This window comes from Crocodylus siamensis, chromosome 6 (assembly GCF_052110815.1).
Source record: "Crocodylus siamensis isolate JL-2025a chromosome 6, ASM5211081v1, whole genome shotgun sequence".
NCBI lineage: Eukaryota > Metazoa > Chordata > Crocodylia > Crocodylidae > Crocodylus > Crocodylus siamensis.
In genome coordinates, this window is record NC_143400.1 from 7,888,724 (window position 1) to 7,914,685 (window position 25,962).

Sequence of the window (25,962 nt, forward strand, 5' to 3'; positions counted from 1 at the left end):
GGCCCCCCCACCCCAGCCTCCCACGAACACCTGCGGGGGGCAGGGCTGAGGGACGGGGGGGGCAGGTCGGGAGTGAGCAGCACCAGCAGGCTGGGGGGCAGGGGGCTGTGGGTCGGGAGTGAGGGGCACCAGTGGGAATGGGAGGCAGGGGCAGGGGTGAAGGGCACTGGTGGGGCTGGGGGCGGGCAGGGGACTATCGGTCAGGAGCAAGGGGCACCTGGGGGCTGCAGGTCAGGAGCGAGGGGCAACTCACAGCCCTCCTGACCCCTATGTGTCGCCCCAATCTGCCAGCTGCCACCCCCCCAGCTCTCCTGCAAGAAGAAGAGCTCCTGGCCCCACCGCTCTAACCACTGCCCCCCACACCCCTCCCAGAGCTGAGAACCCAGGAGTCCCGACTCTGCCCCCGCCATGCTCACACCACTAGGCCTCTCCTCCCCCCCAAAAAGTGGAAGCAGAACCCAGGAGTCCTGACCACAAGTGTGGGACAGATGAGCCCCGCACCCCAGCGCCCTGCTCTAACCATTGCACCGCACTGCCTTCCCCTGCCAGACACAGAACGCAGGAGTCCTGCCTCTGCTTAGGATGGACAGACAGGGACCCTGCTCCCAGCCTCCTCAGTAGCCCCCGAAGCAGGAGGGCTCATGGAGCTTGGTGGTAAGCGTGGGATCCACGGTGTGCGCAGGCTCCAAGCATGTGCGTCAGGACACGGGGCCTGGCGTATCCTTAGTGACCTCCTCACCCAACTTGGGGAGGGGCCCAGATCCACCGGGGCCCAGCCCAGCTGCTGCCCCTCTCTGCATGCCACATATCCACCTCTGGGGTGGGGTACGCTCCAGCTGCCCCAAGCATAAGCAGCAATGTCCTGGGTCTAACAGAAGGGGCTGAGGCCTGGCACCCCCAGGAACAGCACCCCCTTCCCACACAGTGGGGAGAGAGCATGGCACCCCCTACTGGCCCCCCAACAGTCCAGCTTCTCCCCACAGCGGTCTCCCATCCAGGCCCACAACAGGCCTGGCCCTGCTTAGTTGACACTGCCACCAGGGGAGAGGGCTACTAAATTCCCTGCTTCCCTCCCTCATCCCTGCCAGCCCCACTGGCCCCAGTCTGGGCCCAAACAGCTTGGGGGTCCTCCAGATCCGAGGGCTGATCCAGCATCGGATTTTACAGCTACCCACCCCAGGCCCTGCAGCAGCCCTGGGGCTGCTCCAAACTACTCCGGCCATACCCCCTTCCAGGACATGGCCCTCAAGACACACCCTTCCCTCCAGCCCCTCCTGTAGGGGTGGGGCTTATAGGCTCTGTGGAGTTGGGTGGAAAACCTGGCAAAGGATCTGGATGGAGGGCATGCAGCCGGGGCAGCTCCCCCAGGAGGAGGAGCTCTCCTGCTGAGTTGCCCCTCGGGGTACAGCCCTGCTCTTGCCCACCCCCGAGCACTCCCCAGCCATGTGAATGACCCTTCCTGCATCTTCTTCCCCCTCCCGCTTTGGCCCAAGGGCTGGGGTCTGCTCTCACCACCCCAGACCCAGCCGCAAAGCCAACCCAACCTGCCCCCAGCAGCCTCTTCTGGCCCCCAACCCCCTCCCCAGCTCAGTGAAGCAGCCGGGAAGGCCACGGAAGCGCCATCAAAATGCAGATCGGGGCTAGGGATGAAATAGCGCGGCGTATAAATCCCTCTCCGGCGGGTCGCAAGATGAATCGGCCGCATTGAAATTCCACCGCAGCGATAATTAAACCCCGAGCAGCTCGGCGCTAAATTACATGCCAGGCGCGTGGGGCTCCGGGGCCCGCCAACGGCTCCCCGGCCGCCAGCCGTGGTTTTATCGCCCACCTGGGTGTGACTACGGCACAGGGGTTTTTTTTCTTTCCTCCGAGACCGTAAAGCTGCCCCGGAGATTTACAGCCCCCTGCTCCCAAATCCGATTCGAGGCAGGGTTTCTGCAGGGGCCCTGGTCCCAGCTTCCTGGGGAGGCAGGACACGGGGGACAGGTACAGCCTCATCTGTCCCCCCACCCCCACACACACACACACATGCCTCCATGGCTGTCTGGGGAGTCTGGCTTCTACCCCGCACTCCTACACCAGTATGGGACCTGCCAAGCCAAGGTTGGTGGGGGTGACCTCCAGCATGGGGGCTTCCTGGCCACCCATGAGCCTCTATTTGCAAGCCAAGGGACACAGGAGATCAGGAGAGTGGGCAGATGATGTCTGGGGGGGTTGGTCTGCCTTAGCCCTGTGCCAGCCTGCCTTGGCAAGGGGTCGGGGCATGTGGTAGAGATGCCCAGGTGCCCTGGAGCCAGCAGCAAGGGCTGGCACAGGGCAGAGGGAAGGGTCAGCTCAGCCTGGCCCCCGCAGCGTCGGTGTTCACCCCAATCCCCTACAGACCACCTGCAGCACCCGCCTCCCTCCCACTGGCTGGCAGGACTCAGCACCATGGGTATGAGCCCACATGTGTGCAGGTGTGTGCTTCTGTGCAAGCACGTGTATAGGTGTATACGCTCATGTGTGCCTGCAAGTGCAGGTGTGAGTGTGCATATGTATGGGCGTGTCCGTGTATGTGCCTTTGTGTCCATGTGTGTGCTTGCAAATGTGTGCTTCTGTGTGTGCACATGTAGGGGTGTGTATGCTCATGTGTCTGTGCTAATGTGCATGCATTCTGTGCGTGCATGTGTGTGCACATGTGTATGTATGAGCCTCTGCGTGCAAGTGTGTCTCTGTGTGAGCACATGTATGGGTGTGTGCACCCATGAGTGTGCTCACATGCATGTTGTGTGTCTGCATGTGTGTGTACATGTATGCACATATGCACCAGTGTGTGTGTGCAGGTGTGTGCCTCTGTGTGAGCATGTTAGTGTGTGTGCACTCATGTGTCTGTGTGTGCTTACGTGCATATGTTGTTTGTGTGCACGTGGCCATGTAAGTGCATGTGTGTGCATGCATACACACAAGTAGTCCTGTCTGTGTGTTTGTGTCTGCATGCCCATGTGGGGAGCAATGCACACGTGTGTTTGTGGGGTGTTTGCACGTGTGTATTTGCACGTGCATATATTCCTGTACGTGTGTGTGCATGTGCATGTGTGCATTCGTGGGGCATTTGCATGCATGTTTGCATGTATGACGATTCCTATACATGTATGTGTGCATGTGCACATGTGCATTTGTGTGGTGTTTGCCCGCAAATATTTGAACGTATGAAAGTTCCTGCACACATGTGTGTGCACACGTGTATATTCATGGGGGTGTTTGCACATACGAAGTCTCCTGCACGTGTATGTGTGTTTGCACATGTGCATTCATGGGATGCTTGCACACGTGTTTGCACATATCAAGGGGTGTGTGCGTGTACACGTGTGTGCTGTGTACCTGGGAACCTGCCTCCCCCGAGAGGCTGGACACGGAAGCACCAGTCCTCCTACGCCTCCAGGCGGATGAGCGCCCACGAGCTGGCTAGGCCGTCGGTTGTTTGCATTCCAAGGGGGCAGCCACAGTGCCCCCAGACCCATTTGGTCCCCCAAGGCAAAGCGTCCTCGGCGACTGTCTTTCTCCAGAGCCTTCGTTGGGCATCTGAGTCCAGTGCAGAGAGAGATCCTGGCCAGTCCTTGCCCATCATTGCTCTGGGCGTGCGGGGGGCGAAGGCTGCATCAGTGGGGTGACTTCCAGGCTGGACCCCAACCCTTTGGGGTCCCATTGCAGGACCTCCGGGTATGAAGTACCTGGGCTGTGCTCAGAGCGGAACAGGCCCAGGCCAGACCCAGACATGGAAGGGCCTAGTTCAAGGTCAATGGCACAGCTGGGTGCCTCTTCCTCTGAAGGTGGGGGGGCTGCACCCCCACCCTGCGTCCCCTGAAGTTTCACCTCCCGCCACCAGGCGGCGCTGCCTTCCCCCGGGCGGGGCCCTGCTGGCGGCGCTCTGCTGCACTGCCTCATCCACTCCAGCGGGGGGCGGTGAAGACGCCGCGGCCGCCCTAGCCGTCGCTGGCCTGCCTCTATGGCTCTTCCGGCTTGCGGGTTGCTCGCCGGGGCCTAGCTTCTGGTGGCGCATGCGCACAGGCCCTTCCCCGCGCGCCTGCTTCCCTGCGCGCCAGGTGGGGCGGCCGTGGGCTGGGCTTGGGCCAGGGTCAGGGCCCGGCGGGGTGGGGGAGCGGCGAGGGGACCGCATTTGGGCTGGGACTTCGGTCCCCTGGGAGGGACCCCATTTGGACTTGGGGGGGACTCGAGCCCTCCTTGGGGGAACGCCATTGGGGCGGGGTGACCCCCATTTATGCTGGGGGGCCCTGGACTCTCTTGGGAGAGAGGTGGGGAACCCGATTTGGGATGGGGGCTTGGACATGGGCCTCTCTTGGGGGGAAGGGTTGCGGGGGCTGGGACCCCGGGGTGGGGGGAAGGAACCACATTTGGGCTTGGGGGGCTTGGACCCCTTGGGGAAAGGGGCTGGGGGATCCCCATTTGGCCTGGGGGGAGGGGCGGGCTGCCCCCCACCCTGGCTGCAGGGTGGGGTATCTGGCTTGGGGCTGCATCCCCTCTCCTGACCTGGGCTTGGGGACTCCAGGCAGCAACTCCCATAGGGGCTGGAAGGGGGTTGTCGTGTCTCATCTTGTCCTGGGCATCCCTAGCCTGTCTTGGGCCTTGAGGGGAGCAGGAGTCTCCTGGAGCCGTCCCAGGCTTGTGGAGGGCCAGGCCTAGTCCCCAGCGCTGCTCCTATGGGGCCTGGCCCAGCTCCGTGCAGGCCCCTTGCAGCTCCCCCCAGGGAGGTTGTGGGTGTCTGGTCTGTGGGAGCCCCGTGGCGCTCAGGGATGCAGAATTAGCAGATGCTCATTCCCCTCCAAGCCCTGGTGTCTGCGGCCCCAGCTTGACCCTCCCATGCCAGAGCCCCTCCCTGACGTAGCACGTTGCTTTCTCTTGCAGTCCTCACGTGTGTCACCCCGACCGCCCAACCATGTACACCTGCACCAAGCTCATCACTCTTCCTGTCCTGGTGAGTACTGCCAGCCACAGCCATCTGGAGAGCCCTCTCCACAGCATCGGCCCGTCTTCCCAGCCTGGTGGAGTTGGGCTGTCAGGGCAGGATCCATCTGGCTAAGCCTCTCCAAGTGCTCAGACCTCCCATGAGGGAGCAGAGTGTGCCATGATGGGGGATGTGGACTTGAACCCCCAGTGTCAGCTCTAGGAGCCCCTCTGTGCTACTGGCAGGCCACAGCTCTAGTGTGTGATTAGGGAAGCCAAGGCACAGATGCCTCCTGTCTTGCCTCTGAAATTGGTGGTAAAGCCCAGCTGGGAACCCAGGAGTCCTGTCTCCATCCCTGTCAGGTAGATTTTAAGTCAACTTCTCTTTGCTTATTGTGTGGTCCAGGAGCCAAAGAAGGGGAACATTGTGAGTACTGGAGCCCCTAGGCGTGCTGGGAAATGCAGCCCCAGAGCCCCAGGTGCCTGCATTGTTGCAGCTGAGCCAGTCCTGGGGAAGGCACCCAGGCAGCACCTCTACAGCATCAGCCATAGGCAGGACCCCAGCCCCCACACTCAGCCCAGTTCAGCAAGAACTGGGAGGGGGCAAAGGGCAACAGGTTCCCCTTGACACAGATACCTCCCAGCTCTGTTCCACTCTCCTCCAGCCACTCCTCTCTCCTCCCCACCTGCACATGAACCCAGGCTCCCCCCAGGGCTGCAGGACCTCATGCGCTGACCAGGGGGCACCATGCAGGGCACATGTCCTGGCCTGGCCATCTTCCAGTCCCTTTTTTTTGTTAGAAACCCCCAATACACTGTTTTGTGCAGTGAAAGAATCAAACAGGGCTGGGGGGACCGACAGCATTGTGGTTAAAAGGCTCTGTCCAGGGGCAGGAGTGTGTGTATGGGAGGAGTTATTGGACTATCAATGTTCCAGGACACCTGGGTTCTGTTCACAGCTGGGCTGGTGGCTAAGTACTTTGTGCCTCAGTTTCCCCCTTTGTTTGCTGTTCTCTGAGGCCATGTTCCTGTCTCCAGGGCTTCAGTACAGCTGCATCCTGAGCCAGTGGTTTGATTCCAATTGGCCATAGTGAATCCACAGCCCTGCCAAGCTGGGTGCACAGGGCACTGGAGCTTGGGGTCTGCTTTACCCATGGCCAGGGCACCCATGTTCCAGGAACTTGTATCTGCCATGTGAGTTCCTGCTGTGCTGCCTGGCTCCCAGGGAATGCAGCTGTCAGGCCAGCTCTGGGGGCAGCATAGTTGGGGCAGATGCAGCATTTGCACAGTCCCCATTTGTGCCCTTTTGGCACAGTCCAGGTGGGAAGGGACAGGAGAGCATGGAAATGTGCTCCCTTTTAGAGCTGCAGGGGTCTGGCTTGAGCAATGGTTTTGTCTTTCTGCAGGTGAGGACTGGCCCCAGGCTGCTGTACAGACCCCTCTCTGCCTCCCTGCTGAGCAGGCCTGAGGCCCCAACACAGGAGGTAACAACCATCTTCCCATGGACGGGGGGAGGGTCTGTGTCACCCGCATGTGCCTGGCATGCCAGCAGGCTGACCTCGGAGCAGGGGTCATGGCCCGGCTGCACCAGGCTGGCTTGCCCCTTCCCTGGGTTAACCTGAAACCAGGAGGGGCTGGGGTCCAGCAGGGGGCACTCTTCCCCTCAAGCCTGAACCAGCCCTCCCCCACCTAGTGCCAGGGGGTGCTGGGCTCCATGGGCTGGTTTCACCTGAGCCTCCAGCACCCCGGCGACTTCAGCAAGGTCTAACTGGATCTGTGGGGCTGGGCTGCTAAGCAGCTCCTGTGTTTCACCCCAGCAATGGCTGCATTTCAGGGAAGTTGTAGAGGGCTTCCCCTGAGGTTAGATGGTGAGCAAAGCCCTCTGGAACCTGCTCCTGGTGGGGAGAGAGTAGGCAGTGGGCCCCTTTTGTGAGCTCAGGACAAGGCCCAAGAGGTGGGGGACCATTGCTGGGACCATGGGGATCCCAGGTCCGTGGCCTGCCATACAGACTCACACTGCCTCCTCCCCTCCCACCTCCACCTTCTGGCCCAGGTTTGTTGTCAGCTCTCATATAGCTCATCTTGTTCCTCCTCCTTGCCAGCTCTTCCCAATGCCTCTGAGCTCCCCGCTCCTCCAGGCTGCGCGCCGGGAGCTGCATGCTAGCGCTGTCTGCAGGGACATTGACACGGCTGCCAAGTTCATCGGCGCTGGTGCCGCCACCGTGGGCGTAGCTGGCTCTGGTGCTGGCATTGGCACTGTCTTTGGCAGCCTCATTATCGGCTACGCCAGGTGAGGAGGGGGGCTCTCTGCCACCAGTCCAGTCCTGAGTGGGGCTGGGTTCTTGAAGCTGCTGTGGGGAGGCAGCTGGGAGGAGCTGACCAGTCCTCCTGGCTGCTGCTTGGCATAAGCAGGAGAGGCCAGGCCTTAACCCAGGCCCCAGCCTGGCACTCAAGTCCAGCCTGCACCAGAAGCTGGTGAGATGGGTCTGGTTTATGTATTTAATGGGGTGGGCATGTCCTATGAACCCAGATGGGTTTCCATAGAATTGTACTCCTCCCAGGGCACTTATTGCTAGGAGATGGGGTGCTGGGAGTCTGCTCTGGTCCCCACTTAGCCATATGGACTGTCCCGTGTGCCTCCATGGGTGCCATCTAGTGGCTGCAGGCAGCATTATGTTGTCCAGTCCATCCCATCTCCCTGGCTGGGGGGGGCCTGCAGCCAGTCAACCTGTGCCCATCACATATGGAGCCTGAAGCAAACCCTGCTGGGTCCTGGAGCCTAGCCCCCCCAGAAGTTGGGGCTGGCTGAGGTATCCCTTGTAGCCTCCCCACCAATAGCCTGGGCCCCCCTGATCACAACCCCCCAACAGGAACCCATCGCTGAAGCAGCAGCTCTTCTCTTACGCCATCCTGGGCTTCGCACTCTCTGAGGCCATGGGGCTCTTCTGCCTCATGGTGGCCTTCCTCATCCTCTTCGCCATGTGATGGGCCAGCTCCGCATGGCCTGGGAACATCCCCCTGCGGGCCACACCCCTCAGCACAGCCGTCCGCTGGTGAGGGGGGCAATAAATACTGTACGGAAACCAGCCATTGTGCGGGTGAGTTCCTGGTGCCCTTGTTTGGGGGGGGGCTCTGCCATGAGCTGTCAGTCCCTGTGGCCAGGGAGCACAGCCTGGCATGGAGGGGCCTGGTGATCCCTGGGGTGATTGGGGGCAGTGAGTGTTCCCTTGCAGCCTGAGGCCCTGCCCTATACTGGCAGCTGCTGTCCCTGGGTCTGGGCTCTGGCTGCCCCATCAAGGCATCTGGACATCCCCTGATATCCAGGTGGTGACTTCAGCTCCCCAGTGCAAGCAGTGCTGACAGTGAGGGAAGAAGGGTCGTGCTCTGCTGGAAGCAGGGTAGTTCTCCCTCTTGTCTGACTGTCCCCACAGTGAGGGTCCCTGCCCAGCACAAAGAGGCCAGGGATACCATTCATAGGATCCAGCTATGGCTCCAGTTCCAAGGCATCTGTGCTGACGGAGGCTATATTGCCATCGGTCACTGCACCCTGGGCCTGTCAGCAGCTCAGGCTGTGTCAGAGCAGCCTCAGCCAGAAAGGAAAACACTCAGGCAGGGCCTGGCTAGAGAGGGTCCCACCCTACACAGCCTGGTGCCCACGCTCAGTCTCAGACCAAGGATCAGCTGCTCCACTGAGACACAAAACCAGCCTGACTTGGGCCTGCGAGGACCAAGTGGAAGCAGGCTTGGGGAAATCCCTGGTGGGGTGCAGGGAATCCAGTTGCCAGGGGGGCTGTGCTCTTCCAACCAACACTCTGATGCCTGCAGGTTTCCCAGTTGCTTGGCACAGAGCCTGGGTGGGTGGTTGGTTCACACCTCGGGTTGACTGGCCTCTGCCCTGAGGAACCTGGCTGTCAGGGACAGGGCAGGAGGCTGCTCCCATCAGAGGGAGCAAAACTGGTGCTGGGCTGTGGCCTCTGCAGCCAACCTGAGCTGTGCCAGCAGGGGTGCTGGGAGGGTCTGGGGCAGGCCTTTTCCATGGGCATGTACCCCCCAAGCAGCTCCTGGGTGAATTCCAGCTGGGTCCTGGAAGCCAAGCAGTCCCGGGCTCCTAGTAGCTGCCGGTACCCCTCTGGTTGTGCTTCTACCACCCTCTGGTGACAAGTATGAGGTCGTGGCCTGGCTGGGTCTCCAAGGCAAGGGCAGCTCCCCGCCTGCAAGAAGGAGGCTGCAGGGCAGGGGATGTTGCATATCCTTGTGGTTTGGATTAGGGCTGAGCGGAGGCAGGCTCAGCAGCGAGGAGCTCTGTCTGGGAACCTGATGGTAGGTCCCTTTAGGTGGGGAAACCGAGGCACAGAGAGTGTAAGCTCGGGGTCCGGATGCTGCCATCCTGATGCAGACAGACAGGGTGAGTCTCACTGTCTGCACAGCTCCTCTGTGGCAGCGCCCAACTCCCACTGCTGCACACGGACCCCCCAGGCCCTGTCCCAGGGATCCCAGTTGCTCAGCCCTGAACAGGCCTGGAGGGACGGAGGAACCCGTACATTGCTCTGTTCCAGGCTGTAGGAGCTCAGGCAGGCAGCCTTGACTGTTGGAGCAAAGCCAAGTCGTGGGCAGCAGGAGCAGGCCCTAGTGCATGTGGGGCATCCACACTGGGTTTGTACAGCGCTGAGCACGGTCGCCTAGCAACAACTCCTGGGCTGTTCCAATGCCAGACCTTGTGTGGGTCTCACAGGATCTGATCGGGGCACCTCCTGGGACCCATGGAAGTGCACCAGTCCCAGGTGCAGGGGGGGGTAAACTAAGGCACAGGCTAGATTCACCCATGAAAACGGGTAGGAGCAGACCCCTCTTCACAAGCCCCAGTCTGGATGCCCACCCCCCCACCTTCCTCCATCAGGCACAAACAGCGTTGAGCCCCACCCCCCTTTCCCCTAGCTGTCCCAGGGGCCCTCAGGAGCACCTGCTGCTGCCGGCAACCCCAGCCAGCCATACGCCTGGTGTGGACGTTGCTAGGGAACAGGTGCGGGTGTTTGTGACAGCTGGGCCTGTGTTGTGGAAACCCAGGGCCTGTGACAAGAGCCCCCAGGCTTGAGCAAGGGGCGCTGCAGGTCGGGGCCCAGCCAAGTTGGGAGTCAGATGGGCAGTGCCAAGGGGGAGCTACACCCTAAGTGCTGGGGGGTATTGGGCAGGCCCCAGGCAGGGGCAGCTGGAGTTGACCTCTCCGTGGGGCTCAGCAGCGTGCACATATGCTGAATCTCAGCTCCCATCCTCCCTGCATCTGTGCCAAATGCCTTGGGGGAGGAAGGGGGAGTATCTAGGGCCCAGCCTAGCTCCAGTTTTGCTACGATGGAAGGAATAAGGCAGGTTCAGAGGCTCTTGCTGCTGTTCCAGCCAGTAGATGGGGAGGTGGGGGGAAGAGGAAAGTTGACCATCCTCCTGATTCAGAGGCCTTGCTGAAGGCTGATCTGGCCCTGATCCTCTCTGCACTCCCCCCGCCCCCAGTGAAACGGGATTAATGATCCACCTTCAGCATCTGGGGAAGCTGAGGCACAGAGCAGTCAGGTGACACAACCATGGCCACAGCATGATGGCTTGAGCCTGATTGTGCACTAGCATCCTGTCTCCTGCACCACCTCTCCACCTTGCTGTAGAGCATTCCAATCCCCGTGGCCAGGACCATATTTTCTGCGTACCACGTACCCCCCGTGCTTTGTTTTTGCAAGACAGGATGAAGAAAAAAGATCTCCCTTGAAAACACTGGCAAGCGGTAGTGGGTAGCAGCCTCTAGACAGCATTACTTCGGCTTCCACAGCTGAATGCCAGGGCAAGAGGTGTGAACTGATCTGTTCCCACAGTTTTTTCCAAGGAGGATTGTTCTGTCCAGAGCTGGCTGGCACTGGTGCTACTGGATCTAGGTGCAAGGCTCTGGATAAGGTGGCAGTAGGCAGCTGGGTACAGTCATTAACTGAGGTGCACCCAAGGACAGGTGATTATGAGAGTCCTTGGTGCTGTCAGGAGAGTGACTGCAATACTATCATAGAATCATAAAAAATGAGGGTTGGGAAGGGACCTCAGGAGGTCACATCTAGTCCAATCCCCTGTACAAAGCAGGACCAGCCCCAGCTAGATTATCCCAGCCAAGGTTCTGTCTATCCAGGGCTTCAAAACGTCCAAGAATGGAGACTTCACCACCTCTTTGGGTAACCTGTTCCAGTGTTTTACTACTCTCCTAGTGAGAGAGCTTTTCCTAATATCCAACCTCAACTTCCCTTGCTGCAATGTGAGCCCCTTGCTCCTTGTTCTGTCATCTGCCCCCACTGAGAACAGTCCTACTCTGTCCTCTTTGAACCCACACTGCATGGAATTGAAGGCTGATATCAAATCCTCCCTCAGTCTTCTCTTCTCCAGACTAAATAAGCCCAGTTCCCCCAGCCTCACCTCACAAGTCCTATACTCAGACCCCGAACCATTTTTGTTGCCTTCTGCTGGGCTCTCCAATGTGTCCACATCCTTTCTGTAGTGGGGGCCCCAAAATTGGACACAGGACTCCAGATGTGGCCTCACCAGTGCTGAATAGCAAGGAATAATGACTGCCCTCGATCTACTGGCAGCACTTCTACCTGTGCAGGCCTGTATGCTCTTCACCTTCGTGGCACACTTGGCTCATTCAGTTTATTGTCCACTGTCAACCCCCAGGTCCTTTTCTACAGAGCTGCTGCCCAGCCTGTTGGGCCCCAGCCTGTACTGGTGCATAAGATTGCTCTGTCCTAAGTGCAGGACATTGCACTTGTCCTTGTTGAATCTCACGAGATTTCTTTTAGTTCAATCCTGCGATTTGTCAAAGTCTCTGGATCCTAGCCCTACCCTCCAACATATCCACTACTCCCCACAGCTTGCTGTTATCTGCAAACTTGCTGAGAGTACACTCTATCCCATCTTCCAGGTCACTGAATAGAAGCAAGAGGCCTCACAGAGTCTGGGGCCCAAGGCTGAGCTGGCTCAGCACAGAGTATTTGGGAGCTAAATCTATTTGAAGCTGAGTATCTTTTTTGTTAATAAATGTTCTATGGCAGTGATGATGGAAACCAAACTCCAGCCCAGGAGAAACCTGAAGGAATCCCTCAATCACAGCTTTGTAAAGGCAGCTTTGCAGCAATCATTCTATCTATGTTACCTCCCAACAATCAAAATGATTCAATAAATAAATGTAACATTGAGTCCTGTTCACTGATATTCAGTCTGGTGAAAGGCTCTGGCTTTTGACTTGGCTTCTGAATAGGTCAGGAAGAGAATCTGCATCTGTGTATCTTATATCTCCTTCCTGGAACTAAAAATCTGAATGTTTCAAGGCTAAATGAAGGTGAAAGTCAGCAACTTTCTTTATGGAACTGTCTGAATCTAACCAAAAGAAGAGGCAGGAAATTCCCATTGGTGTGGAATTGGGGAATTTTTCCACCTACCGTGAGGAATCTGTCCTCAGTAGCGTTCTCTGTGGAGCTGATACAGTGCATAGCCAGGGACAAAAGCAGGCAGTGGTTTCTCTCAGAGGATCGGTGCCGGTGGATGCATCATCACAGACAGGCAGGGAGCAGAAGCGGGGCCTATAGCTGAGAGCCAGTCAGGTTTGGAGCCCTCCAGGCCCAGATCTCCTGTGTTGAAGCTATCTCGTGATGAAGCAGGACAAGAGCATTCTGCTGTGTGACCTCAGGGCAAAACGCAACTCCATCTCTGTGCCTCAGTTTCTCCTCCTGTCCCCACTCAGCCACGGACCTCTTCCATGGGGCCTGCTTCTTGTTCTGTGTCTGTGCAGTGCCTGGTGCCGTGGGGTGCCAACTCCAGGCCTCCTATCAATAGTACCCAAGAGCAGCCCCTAGGAGGGCCCAGGCTCCCACGGTGTCAGATGCTGTACAAACTGAACCAAAGGAGACCTCCCAACCTTTCCCCTCCACCCAGGTTCATGCTGCTAGTAACACTGTGCCAAGCCTTTCCATCCACCCCCTTTCTCCCTGTGCTATGTGCAGGACCTGGGGACAAGGGGCCAGTACTGAGCAGGTCTCATTAAATGAAAGGAAGCGATTGCAAGCAGCATGAGCCCCGTACAGATGAGGGGCTTCATCTGCTTCAGTTTGGAGCCTGCTGGTCCCAACACAGGCCTCCCCATCAGCATCACCTCTGATGTTCAGGAGGTGAAGAATGGGCCTTTGTTTTGCTGGGTCAAAGCCTACAGCCACATTTGGTTTGGCAGATTCTCTTGCTAGGCCCAGACCTCCCCCATGCCCCATCCCAGAGGCTGTTGGCTGCAGGGGTTGAATCTGTGGCCCACAAAGCTAAAGCCCCTGTTGCTTGAACTGGGGAATCCAGGGGTAAGAAAAGCGTGGGGCTGTCCTGGATGCCATTAGTAGGGGCAAAGTGCCACTTGGCATAAGTGCCATGTGGCTGGCATAGGTGCCATGTACTACAGCCTCCACACGACAGTGTGGGTGGAGAGTAGTCGCATACAGTTGCTTGTGTCCCCATAGCATTGAGTGGCGTTGGTGTGAGGCCCAGTGCACCACAGATGGGCATCCCGGTATTCTCAAGGCACACAACACAAGACATCACATCCCAACCTGCCACAGGTAAAGCAGGCAGATGGCGGCCACCAACATCCTGCTTCTATAGAAAGTTGTTCATACGCGCTTCTGCAACATGGCTGTGCTCGCTGTTCTTGGTCGTATTGCTGTTTCACAGCCCCGCAGACTGGTTTTGCTCTAGCTAAAAAACCTTAACTCAGGTGTGGTCCTATCAGCTTGGGTGTACAAATGATTGAGAGTGAAGGAGACACTGCTAATCAGCTCCAGAAGGCTATCTGGGGGCCTGCCACTGCCCCTGGGTGTGGAAAAGTAGGCTGTCATTCCCCCCTGGGGGTATGTGTCAGGGCTGCCATTACCCCTGGGGGCATCTAAGCTCTCACTGTCCCCTGCGTGCATCTGAGGCTTGCCACTGCCCCCTGGGGGTGTCTAGGGGTTTGTCACTGCCCCCTGGGGAGTATCTGGGGGCTGTTATTGCCCTTGGGAGGCGTCACTGCCTGCTGGGGTATGTGGGGACTGCCATTGCCCTCTGGGGAGTATCTTGGCGCTGTCATTGCTGCCTGGGGGGTGTCACTGCCCCCTGGGTGGTGTAACTTCCCCCTGGGGAGTGTCTGAGGCCTTCCACTGCCCCCTGGGGGGTATCTGGGGGCTGTCACTGCCCCCTGGGAGGTGTTATTACCCCCTGAGAAGTTTCTGAGACCTGCCACAGCCCCTTGGGGTGGGTATCTGGGGGCTGCCATTACTCCCCTGGGGGGTATCTGAGGCCTGTCACTGTCCCCAGGGGGGTGTATCTGGGGGGCTGTCATTACCCCCTGGTACATGTAAGCTGTCAGTGCCCCTGGAGTCTGCGGGGGTGCTAAAGCCCCCTGTGGGGTGTCACTATCCCTTGGGGGGTATCTGGGGTCTGTCACTGGAGGCCCCGCCCCGCCCGCTCTCCTGCCCCTTCCCTTAGCTCCGCCCCTTCCCCTCCGCCGATTGGTTCTCCGCGCCCCCTCGGCTCCGCCTCCCCGGCAAGTCTCGCGAGAGCCCCGCGCGCGGGGGAGGGGGGAGGACACCCTCAGCGCGAGACCCGGGGGCGGCTGGACACGGCGCTGGCGCGAGGCCCCGGTGGCGGCGGCGCACGGCGGAGCGTGGCGCTGAGGTAACGCGGCCCCGCGCGGGGGCACAGGCCCGGGCCCCCCGGCCCTACCACCGCCGCCGCCGCCGCCGTCGCAGCCCAGCGGGGCCCCCGCCTGCCTCCCCGCCCGGGCGGAGGGAGCGGAGCCCGTCCGCCCCTCCCCCTCCGGGACGGACGCGCCGCGCGGGCCAATGGCGGCGGGGCTGGAGGCGGAGTGACGGGGCGCGCCGCTAATAGGGAGTCGGGGACAGACTGCAGGACACGCCCTTAAGGGGAGTGGGTGGAGCCAAGGGGCTGGGGGGCTCCGAGGCAACCGGGCGGTGGCTGTTGGGGGGCTGAGCCCCTTGGGGGGGGCTGAGCCCCTTGGGGGAAGTGATGAAGGGCCAGGGTGTGGGGGTCTTGAGCCCCTGGGGAGGGGGGGCTGAGTCCTTTGAGGGAAGCAGTGAGGGGCAGAATGGGGGATAGGGCCTGATCCCCCTGGGGGAGCATGAGGGAGAGGGCGGGGGGGGGCTGAGCCCCTTGCGGGGATGAGCCCCTTGCGGGGATGGGGCAATGAGGGGCAGGGCTGGGGACTTGTTTCAGGGGGCTCAGCCTAGGTTAGAGGCTCCCTGGTCATGGGGACTCGGGCTTGTGGGGCACAGGGCCTCTCTGATGCAAGCACTCCTGGGCAGTGAGGGCAGCTGTGGGTGGCTTGGGGGGATCTCACTGTTTGGGGCTGGGCAGTCCCTCCCCATGTGTCCCCACCACATCTCTGGTGCTTCCGCCACCCCTTTCTCAGCTTCAGTTCAGGGTTGGGCCAGGACGTGTGAGTTCGAGAGTTTGACCCATCCCTGGGTGCCAGCCCATCTCCTCGTTCAGCTTGAGGCACTCGCTGGGTCGCTTCTGAAACGCCTGTTGCTCCCCCAGCCGATCCCGTTTCCTTCTGCCACTGTTGGCAGTAGCGGAGTGGGGAGGAGCAACAGGATGCTGTGCTACTCCTTGCCTATCAAATCGTCTTATTGATGTTCGTTATAATCACCCTAGATCATGCAGCAGCAAACTTAGCGGACCAGACTGTGCCGTGACCCTTTGTGAAACCCAGCTGACTACTAGGGACACTATCCTATACCTGATTTGTTTTCTCCTCTAATGCCGTCTGCGTCTTCTTGACCACCTGCATGCATGGAGTGTCATCTCTGCCCCTGTTTGCACTGTCACCATCTCTTCCATATTCAGGTCTTTCCCCAGCCTTAAAGACCAAATTTCAGGGTGATGCTGAGAAGTAGTGAACAAGAATCACAGGTGCGTGTCCCCCTTTGGACTTCCCTGTTTGTTTGGTCTTATGGGAACAGTGACACTCTAACAGGGTGCCTTTGCAGCATTAGCACTATTAGGTGTGCAAGCTGGATTCAGAGATAGCAAATAGGAATCCACTGTGTTAAAAAAGTTCAGACCTCTCGTGATCCTTCTCAATTCTTTGCACTAGAAGAATTGCTGTAATTTTTCTGTGCTCAAAAAATGAGTGAAAACTAAGAGCTGGCATTTTCCGAGGCGTTTCTCAAATCTTTTGAGTGGTGCCTAAAAAAAGCTGAGAAGCGCTGTATTAACTCAGTGGGGCAGGGGCACTCCCCCTCCCTTCCCTGCCCCCCCCCTTAGTATTTTTCTAGTAAAGCGCCCTGTCAGCTGTTATCAAGTAGTACTGCCTAAAAGGATTGTGTGGTATTTTACAAATGACTTTATTATTGCCCATTCACTTATACAGAGTCATTTCTGGACTGGAATGCAGCAGACGTTGCGAGCCACCAACTTTGTAAAATGGTTGTGTTGGGGTTTTTTGGTGGGAACTAAGAATAATCCACCACTGAACACGGAGGGGAAATATTGGTGAGGTAGAATGTATAGCTCTCCAAATTGGAGTCTGGATGTTAGTGGAGTTAACATTTACACTCTCCTCCCCACCCCCCTTTTTTTCCTTGTAAAATGAAAGAAATCATACTTGACTGCTTTGACATGAGTATGCAGTAATCGTTCTTCGTTCTTGCCAACCGTAATCAGTCTCAGGGCTGAAGCGTAACTGTTGCTGAAGGACTTGTTTGCTGTTAGTGTATGAATGGAAAGTTGAACTGGTGGAAGAAACTTGCCAAAAATCTAGATACAGAGTCTGGCATGGTTAAGCATACTTGTGTCTGCAGTAGTCTCTTGTAGGTGGAGAGCGATGGGTCTAGGACCTGCTATTTGCAATCCCAGAATCTGGTTGGGAGAAAGAAATGGAAAATGTTTCCAGTACCCAACAGCTTTCATTGTTGCGCATCTTTGTACTTGGCCAGAGTTTTCCATTAACTTCATTCAATTTTTTTCTGGTTATATACCTACTTGTACTATGCTAACCATTTCCTCTCTTTCATTGGGATTTATATCCACCCTAGTCGCCACACAGCTAAGCCACACTTGAATCTTTCCTTATAAATCAATCTCCTCTAGCAGTTTAATATTTGTTCACGAATGTCCTTCCATTTATCGACTGCTTTCTGATACCCAGTAGCTTAGATTTGAATCCAGTTATACTTTACAGATCAGAATACTGCCTCTTTGCTCTGTGTGCAGCCTAGAAGTATATTAGTGGATTTTTTTCCCTACCGTGTCACATAACAAACTTCTAACATGCACATGGGGCCATGGCTGACAGACTGTCTCCCTCCTGTCACTGAGTTTATTCTCTCCAGGGTATAAAATGCTTTTTTGTTTTAAGATGCATCTCTGTTTCTTGCCTATAGTTGTAATTTTACTAGGTTTATTTGTTTTTCAGCCCTCTGTAGTGTTTGCAGCATCTCCTGTTTTTAAGGGGGTTTTAATGCTATAATTCCTCCTCCAGCCATGATTGAGGATGTCAGAAGAAAATCAAATTCATATTGAATCTTGCAGCACTTTCACTACTGTGGCATGCTGCAATGCTCATTAGCATTTTTAATCTGTCTGAAGGGCTGTAACAAGTCCATGTGACAGTGTCCTTATCAAGTTAATTTGGAAATGCTGTACAATCCTTGTGGCTTGACTCCTACTCTGATGGCATTGCACGAAACATTGAATCAACATGTTGAACTGATTTGTACTGTCAACTTAAATAATTAGCAACTGGTGGTGAGCTTCATTGCTATGACACATGGCTATAAATTCACGCGTGGGAAGGAATGTTTAGAAGTTAGGACCTGGACTATGAATTTGAACCTCTGGGTTCTATTTCCCAGCTTGACTGTTCTTTTCCATGTGAGATGAGTCATGAACTATGCAAGCCTCAGTTGTTCTGTCTGTAAAATGGCTATAGTAACCTGGCAAAGTGGCTTTTAGAACCTGAAATGAAAATGGTAGTAAGTGCAAACTGGTATTTAAAAAGCTAAAATGGGGAGAGTGGGGATATTAAACCCAGTACTTTGATTTAAAGCTCCATCTTTGGATTGGACTTCTTTATTTTCTAGATCTTGATCTCCCTTAGGCCTGGATTGGTGGAGGTGGTGGTATGGGAGGCTAGACTGGGAGCATAATCTTGAAATGGATGAAGGAAGTGGGCTAGAATGGGTCCACTTAGGGGCATGAACTTTCCCTCCTGTGTTGCTCTGGAAGGTGGGGACATGTGGGAGAGGAAGCACAGGGGATGGCTGTGGGAAGGAAACTGGATCTCTGCTCCTAGCCCCTTTGGGATGGAGGAGGTAGGTTATGAGCCTTGCTTGTACTGAGCTATAAGCTGGAATATTAGCTCTTAGGAGAGCATGTAGCTGTGATCAGAGTAATACTCAGCATATGTCCAGACTGGGGTCTGTAGCCACCTCTCTTTGGGGAACAGCCTTGACACCTTTTTCACTTCTGCAGGTGAGGACAGCTGTTTACAGGTAGCACGTGGTGTGGGTTGTTTGAGTAACTGCAAGGGTATTACTGCTGCTTCTGCTGGCTTCTGTTCTGCTATTAAAGCCATTCCTTTTCTCATATTTTCTTTGAAGGAACTTGTAATACAACAGGCAAATGCTGAATAAGTTTGAGTACTGTAAACAAAGGTAACGGGATTCCCCAGGGAATTAGAAAGTAATAACTGTTCAATGTAAGATGCGTGTGGGAACTGTCTGTAAGGAATAAATCAGAAGATCAATTATATTGCAGCCTTTCGTTTGAAATTGTTCCTAGACTTCAGTTCCAGTATTTTATGGTTGTTGCTAAAACCTTAGATCATGGTATCTGCACAGAATTGTTGTCTTGCTGACAGATTTCCTATGTCGTGTCACTTAAACGATCAGCAGTGAATCAGTAGTACTTTTGTTCCACCCTTCCCCATTTCTCCTGGTGGTTTTGGGCTACGTCTGAAAAATAAAACTTTGTATGATGAGTTCTTCTGCTTAAACAAAGAGGGGATTTTTAAAAATCAAGTTAGTTAAACCAATACGAAAAGTTGTGTATATGCTTGAAGGTATAGGGTCCCCTAAGCTAAAATGGTTTTTACACAGAAAGTTAGTACCAGATTAACTGAACTGGTACAAATTTGCATGTAGACAACCCCTTAAAAATGGTGTGATAGAGTGAAAGTACCATAGAGGACACTGCATTTCACAGGTGCTAGGCTCATAACTATTAAACGTTCTTGTTGCCAGTAGCTTTATCTCTGTCCTAGTGGCTCTGTTTTTGTTTGTTTTATTTTATTTCCTTTTTTTAAAGGATTGAGATGGGATAACTCTCTTTAAATTTGGAACCTGGTCATTGGCTTTGCTGCAGTCTCTTGCCTCTTGTAAGAGAGAGAGAGAGGCTTGGCTTAGGTTTTTTTCCCTCCTGGAAGTTTCAGACTGTGGTTCCTCGCATCTCTTGCCGAAGCATTTGGTTGACAGAACGCTGGCCGAGATGGGCCGTTTGGGTGCTAACATGTGGCCATTTCTCTGTAATTGAGCACGTGCTAAATGATACAGAGTGTTTTAAGAATCAGTGGCTAAATTTGAGATTCCTCTGACTCTAATGCCTTGAGCAACTTCAGTGGAGTTTCACCAGGGAGGAACTTGGCCCAGAGAGTTTTAATGGAGCTCATGGAACTCGAACTTGGACAGCCTCCTCCTTCCCCCCCACCCCAATCCCTCTGTATTGCTCCAACAGCATGTAGGCATGGTTGATATACTGCTAGCCAAGAGTGGTCTCCAGGCAAAGGCTTAGCATAAGGAGAATCACAAGCAACAATATGCCACCCCCTGGAAAGGCACAGCATACTCTGGTGAGTATATCTCACCCTGGGCTGACGGGGCAGTCTGAGAGAGGCTGTCATAACTCAGGGTAGTTGGTGACTCTAGGAGGAACAGTGGTGCAGAATTGAACCCTCAGTATGTAGAAGCTGTTTACTGCAGCTCCCTAAGGAAGGCAAAGCTATGCAGTTATACAGAGAACATTATGTGGATTGCAGATAGCAAGTAGCGCCACCGCTCATGTTTCATAGACGGAGATGCAACACTGTCAGGAAAGCAGTGCAGGAGCCTGGAATGTAACTCTGCCGTCCCACCCTTACATGAAAGAATAAAGTGGTGGTAAAGCTTCCCTGCCAGCCATTACAAGCTGATTCATGAATAAACAAAGGATTTCAACCAGTTACAGGCCCTATTAGCTCCTGGCATTCTCTTGCCGTACATAACAGCCTGACGTTGAAGATCTTCCACGGATCTGCTGTGCAGTCTTTTGTGAGGTGAAAAGGATAGTGCTGAATAAAACCTAATGTCCTGGTGACCCCTTCCCTGACCAGAAGGACAAATGTTCAATTTGCCTTGCTCCCCAATAACTGCCTGTGAATGTAGTCCCAGAAGAAAGCTGAGCCTGAAATTTTCCATTTTGCTGCATTTTGAGGATGTGCTGCCACCAAAATGGGATTTTCGGGGCTGCTTGAAAGTTCCTCTTCTACTTTGTTTTCAGCTCTGTGTTGGCTGATGCTCCGCTCTGAATGCCGTTGTTGCCATAATACATACCTGCTTACTACCAGACAACTTTGAGGTAAAAAAACTTTTCCAACTTTTCTCTGAGCCTAATCTGCGCAAAAGGAACTGTTCTGAACTGGAGACTTTACCACACCTCCAGTGCTCCTGTGAAATATGAATTTTCATTTCTGTCCAAGATAACTTTTACAATCTTTGCAATCTCCTATGTCTGATGAAGGGTGCCTGTGCCCAAAAACTTGCAAATAAAAACTTTTTTTTGAAAATATCTAGTTGGTCTAATTAAAGATATCACCTCTGCCACAACTTTTGATTCTCATTGTTACCATAAAAAAGCTGTCTCCTTTCACAATTTTAGTCAGGTGCTTTCTGCACAGTAGATCTGATGCCATTAGAGGGAGAAGCTATACCCAGCTAGGTATACTCATACCTTTGCCCACGCTAGGGATTTGTACCACTTTAACTGTACTGGGGCTTCGGCAGCTGGTACTTCGACACTGATAATCAGCTTTTACACTGGGGTAAACAAGGAAGCAGATGATGTATGGCCTCACACTGGTGGGGTGGGGGGAGGGGCGGCATTTCAGTAAAAGTACACTTGTGTAAATTATGCTGGCCCTGGTTGCGTCTGTCTGTGTCCATCCTGGGGTAGCTGTTACTCGGGGCAAACAGGATATTACATGCTCCCTGCCACCTTGTGGCAAAACTGTGTGATAGAACATACTGCAGACAGCTAATCCAAATGGCTACTCACCTGTCTTTCAGTTGTGTGCGAGGTACAAAACTGACAACAGTCACAGCAGGGTAATGGCCTTGTGTCTAAACCAACCATTTCTAAATCTAGCAGACCAGGTGTAAGGTGAAATGCAAGCTTCTATATGTGGTGGTAAGCATAAGATGCTGAAGGTTGGAAAACTGGGAGTCATTACTGTAGCAGGCATTATAGACAGGCTTGGTTTGGGTATTTCAGGTTCACATGATTGGGGTTGTACTAGAGATGCTATTGAAGGGAGTAGGGGTGCTACTGAAACAGCACCCAAGATGTTGAAATTTGTTTATATTTGAACACAGCTTTAAGCAAGTGAGCTGCTCCCAGTAAGTATGTTTGTCCTAGCAGCAGTAATTTCACCGTAGGGGGATCTGAAGTTTGGCTTTACTCAGCATCCCCCCTTTACATCACTCTGTGTTAGATTGAGGAGTGTGGTTGTCTTTTGTTTGCAAAGTCGTGTAACATTGAACTAGAAAAGGAACGGGTGAAATCAAATGCAGCCTGTCACTGTGGTGTTCGGCCGACTAAGTTTTGCTGATGTTACTTGCTCAGTTCTTGGGTCATGAAAGCTGCCTCCGCGTTTGTCGCATGTATTCTCCAGTATACCTAAACCAATGATGGTGGTTGTCAGGGAAGGCATGAACAGGGTGTACCCTGGTCATATGCTCTCCCTCCAAAGCATTTGCTGATTGCAACTATAGGAGACAGGATGCTGGGCTAGATGTGCCATACTGATCAAAGCAGTAGTCCAGTTTGTCTTTATTGACAAACTTTGAAGGGAAACTGATCTATGTAAATCCGTTCTACTCCTAGTCACTGTTGCAAACCCAACAGAACATCTTGTGTTAAACTTTCCAGTTCCCTTTATAGACTTGCTGTCCAATCTAGTTTCACTCTTCAGACTGAGCAATGCAATGAAACCTGTGTTGAATATAATTGAAGGACATTTTTAACTCACCAGAGGTAAAGCTTCAATAACCTAGTGTGGTATCAGTGTATAACTGTGGGTTCTCTTCATAATTAGCTTGAAATTCGATGTGATTCAATCCTCTTTAATTGGATGTCTGCACAAACTTCTGCACACGCGTCTGCACCAACCTTTTGTTTTAAACTCAGGTTTAAAATCTGTGCATTTATAACATCTTATGGAATATGTCAGCATGTGCAATCCATATCCAGCATATCTGGAAGCTGGTGTCTTTCAAGTGTACAAGGTTTTTAGTGCACTGAGCAAATGCAAAGATGCAGCAACTCATTTTTTCAACACTAAGGTGAAATGGTGCGTTTTAGAAGCTAACAGCCACTTGAGAATTGTTGTCTGTGGGCACTTCCTACGCCTCTATCAGCTCTAGAGAAAACATGCTTGCTTTTGGATTTTAAACTAATATAAATGCTCACATTTGGTATAAATAAAAACATGTAGGACAATATATTTTCACTTTGCTGACCACACAAAACTGCTTCTAACTGCATGTCTGTACTGTTTAGTCATCCTGTCTTCAGATGACTTGCCTGTAGTTGAGACTTTTGCCAATATTCTGTTCTCCACTTGTGGGGAAAAAGCAGAGGCCTCACAGTCTCAACAGCTGTCTTAAGGTGTGAGTGGTGGTTTTAATCAAACAGTGTTGTTCAGCATCATGTTTTCCAAAGCTTCTAAGTGCCATTAATGAAAAGCACTTGTGCATGCGCTCTCTCTCTCCCTCTCTCTCTAGATAGATAGATATATAGATAGATATAATATATATCTATATATATATATGAGATTGCAAAGGTCATAAGAGTTCTCCTAGGTAGAAAGGAAAATTCATATTTCAATGTGCTGGGACATATATATTTTTTTTTTTTGCTGGGGTGGGTGACTTCTTGGTGACTAGTTGAGTTTTTGAAAGTGGGGCTCCTAGGGCACCTCTAGTTACTAAATAAATAAATAAATTACTGGGTTTATATAGCTTCTTAGAATCAGGCTTGGGAGGGACCTCAAGAGGTAATCTGCACCATTCCTAATGGTGCCTATGTCTTGGAAAGCATATTTATTTGATTATTGAAATCAGTAGCATAATTATATCTTAAGCCTGCTGGAAGCGGCCCCACATTTTCTAACTCGCTGAAGTCCTTGTTTAGTGTGCCTTCTGCTTAAGGTGACAAGGATTCAGTGAAGTGGTGTGCTGACGATTTGGAGTCTGGTACCTAACACATGATAGGATAATCAATAATATAACAAGAAGCAGGCAAATCAGTTATTTAGGTTTTTAGCAACATATTTTGCAGCTATATTTTCATCACATGTTGGATACCAAGATACCCTGCATCTCCTCAGCCTTTCTCTCTTTGGATTAAGGCTTGGGTTCCATGCTCATTCATTGCTTTGGTAATTGAACTTTATCCTAACTCCAAAAATTGGATCTCTGCTGATACAGATTTAGCTTCAGTGTACAAAGTTTGTATGGTGGTGCTGCCTTGCCTGTGTCCTAAGAGAAGAAAATGGGTTTCTTTCTTTGGGACTTCTGAAACAGCCCTGTTGCTGGAACATATTCTTCAAACTAAAACCTGACGCTTGTTCCATGGGTTCCCTGTAGCACTGATGTCCCAGCACATTGAAATATGAATTTTTCTATCTACCTAGGAGAACTCTTATGACCTTTGCAGTCTCCTATGCCTGATGATGGGTGCCTGTGCCCGAAAACTTTCAAGTAAAGAATTTTTTTTTTTGCAAATATCTAGTTGGTCTAAAAAAAGATAACATCTCTGCCACCAGTTCTGATTCATTGAACTCTTCAGCACCGGTATGCAATCAGAAGTGTTTTGAGCTGAGTCTCTCTGGCTAATGCACAGGAAGCTGCTGGCAGGGTGTTCTCTGAACTGGTGCTCCGAGTTGGAAATACCTTGAATTTGTTGCTCTGTGGGGTGTGCTGCAAAGCCTTTCATTCCTTAGGATTTAGAGGGAGGCAGGAACTTGAGGTCTGGATAGATGTACTGTGAATGGGGGCTAGAGGGAGGTTTTTCTCCCTTCTGGTTTGGGGAAATTGCTGAGTTGCTGGCTTAAGTTGGATTGTATTTTTATGTGTTTTTTCAAAGGCTCCTAGAACCTTTGAATCCACGCCTCTTTTTAGAGAAAGCTAAATATCTCTTGGCAGTTCTGTGGGTTAGGTAATGCTGCTGTGCTTATCTCTCTAGGCGGCACGTTTCATTGAGGCCCTGTGGGAACTCTGAATGTCTTGGAGGTACTGAACCTGCGAGGCCTATGCAGGCTGCTTGCCCACCCTGTATTTGCTAGCTTTAGCAAACGTGTCCCCTGGAGATGGTCCAGTTCGTCCCAGCTTGCAATATGTTCACTTGTATTATGGCTCTTCCTTTCCTTTTGTGTTTTGTCAGTCTTCTGGCCAATTTAGAGGAGAGAACCCATCACCACAAACCTAGATATTCTGTACCGTTTGGTGTCCGGACCCTGTTCTGGCTCTGGACGTGTTTTACCATTCCTGCTTCAAAGTTGATGCTTCCTTAGCAGGGAAATACATTTGCCACTCTTGGTGGGTTCTTTAACTTGGAGAACTGATGGCAACTCAGTGGGAAAGCACTCTTAGTCTGTCATGGTTGTTTCTAAACTGGGAGGACTTGCTGATGGCAGTACTTTTCTAGCATGTACAGTAGATCCCAGATAGCTGATGAGCCCAGCCTGTATCACTCCTTTCACTGGAGCTCTTCTGCTCTTGGCTGAGTGTGTTATACACGTCTCCCCTCCTTGTACTTCTGAGAGGACAGGATGGAGACAAGTTTCTTAGCTGTTGCACTTATGTAGGGATTGATGAAGTTGAACACTTCTCCTCGTACAGGCCCTTTAAAATAGACTGAATTGTACTCTTGGATTATTATCTGATTTTTTTTTTTTATTATTATTATTTTTAAACTGAGGAGCACTGCTTTTTTAAGATGCGCCATAACTGTGAGCTCTGGATCTGAAAGATCATTGTCTTAGCAGCAATGGCTTCAGCATGAGGGGAGTTCAGACCCATTTTATTTGAATTATTCTGAGCAACTGCTGGTCCATGTAACCTACCCTCCAGAAGTAATGATGCGGTTCCGTCTCAATGCACCCGTCCTCCTGACGTCTGCGCCCTGAGAAGGGCTTCACAAGCTTGCAAAGGCTTCCATGTCAAAACATAGGAAGTTTTGGTGCTCAGTATGGTGCACAGTAAAGCAGAGTCTGCTATTAAATTGTTAGACTCTGCATTTCCTCCTGCACCATAGGTTAACTCCAAATGACTGGTTAAATATACTGTGTGTGTTGGAGTTTTTACCTCAAGTAAGTTTCTTGCCAATATTCCAGTTTATACAGTTGGGTTTGCTTTATCAAGCTTAAAGTGTTATGCCTCTAAAGCAGTTTTTATAGTGCTGGCTTTGGGTTTTCTTTCCCAGATGACTGTTTGAAACTTTCTTGACAAAGCAAACATTCACATTCCTTCCTCGTACCCCAAAATAGCTCTAAATTGGAAGTGTGGTGCCAGGTGGGGTCTGTACAAGTTTTACCTTAAGTTCTGAGAGAGGATTTTTCACAGAAGAGCTTAAAAGCTTTCTGAGGGTTGTTCCTGGGTGAGAGATAAAGGGCTCTGGTTACATCTTTAGCACCCAAATCTCTGTAGAATC

The 25,962-nt window shown here is 52.9% G+C and overlaps 2 protein-coding genes across 4 annotated transcripts in view; both read left to right on the forward strand.

Moving 5' to 3' along the window:
- The first annotated feature begins 3,999 nt into the window (after positions 1–3,999).
- ATP5MC2 (ATP synthase membrane subunit c locus 2) lies at positions 4,000–8,027 on the forward strand. Of its 2 annotated transcripts, none has more exons than XM_090054283.1 (5): positions 4,000–4,082; positions 4,903–4,972; positions 6,348–6,425; positions 7,044–7,231; positions 7,812–8,027. In XM_090054283.1, exons 2-5 carry the CDS (start codon positions 4,934–4,936, stop codon positions 7,924–7,926), a joined length of 420 nt encoding a protein of 139 aa, XP_089910409.1. In that variant the 5' UTR covers positions 4,000–4,082; positions 4,903–4,933; the 3' UTR covers positions 7,927–8,027. The 2 variants fall into 2 exon arrangements, with proteins under 2 accessions (XP_089910409.1, XP_089910410.1); XM_090054284.1 differs by lacking the exon at positions 4,000–4,082 and adding an exon at positions 4,216–4,292.
- A 6,512-nt stretch (positions 8,028–14,539) lies between these two features.
- LOC149860850 (cyclic AMP-dependent transcription factor ATF-7) overlaps positions 14,540–25,962 on the forward strand; it is an 86,224-nt gene continuing 74,801 nt past the window's right edge. Inside the window, exons 1-2 of one of the 2 annotated variants that reach the window (XM_090051980.1) lie at positions 14,603–14,652; positions 20,533–20,610. The gene's annotated coding sequence lies outside the window, so the exon portion shown is untranslated. Of the gene's footprint in view, positions 14,653–20,532; positions 20,611–25,962 lie in introns of both variants that reach the window. The other variant, XM_090051979.1, reaches the window with a different exon arrangement.

Excerpts from the sequence above, each read along its gene's own strand:
- ATP5MC2 (XM_090054283.1), top strand. The coding sequence starts at position 4,934 with ATGTACACCTGCACCAAGCTCATCACTCTTCCTGTCCTG. Across the intron at positions 4,973-6,347 it reads TCATCACTCTTCCTGTCCTG|GTGAGGACTGGCCCCAGGCT; the intron begins GTGAGTACTGCC and ends GTCTTTCTGCAG. Across the intron at positions 6,426-7,043 it reads CTGAGGCCCCAACACAGGAG|CTCTTCCCAATGCCTCTGAG; the intron begins GTAACAACCATC and ends CCTCCTTGCCAG.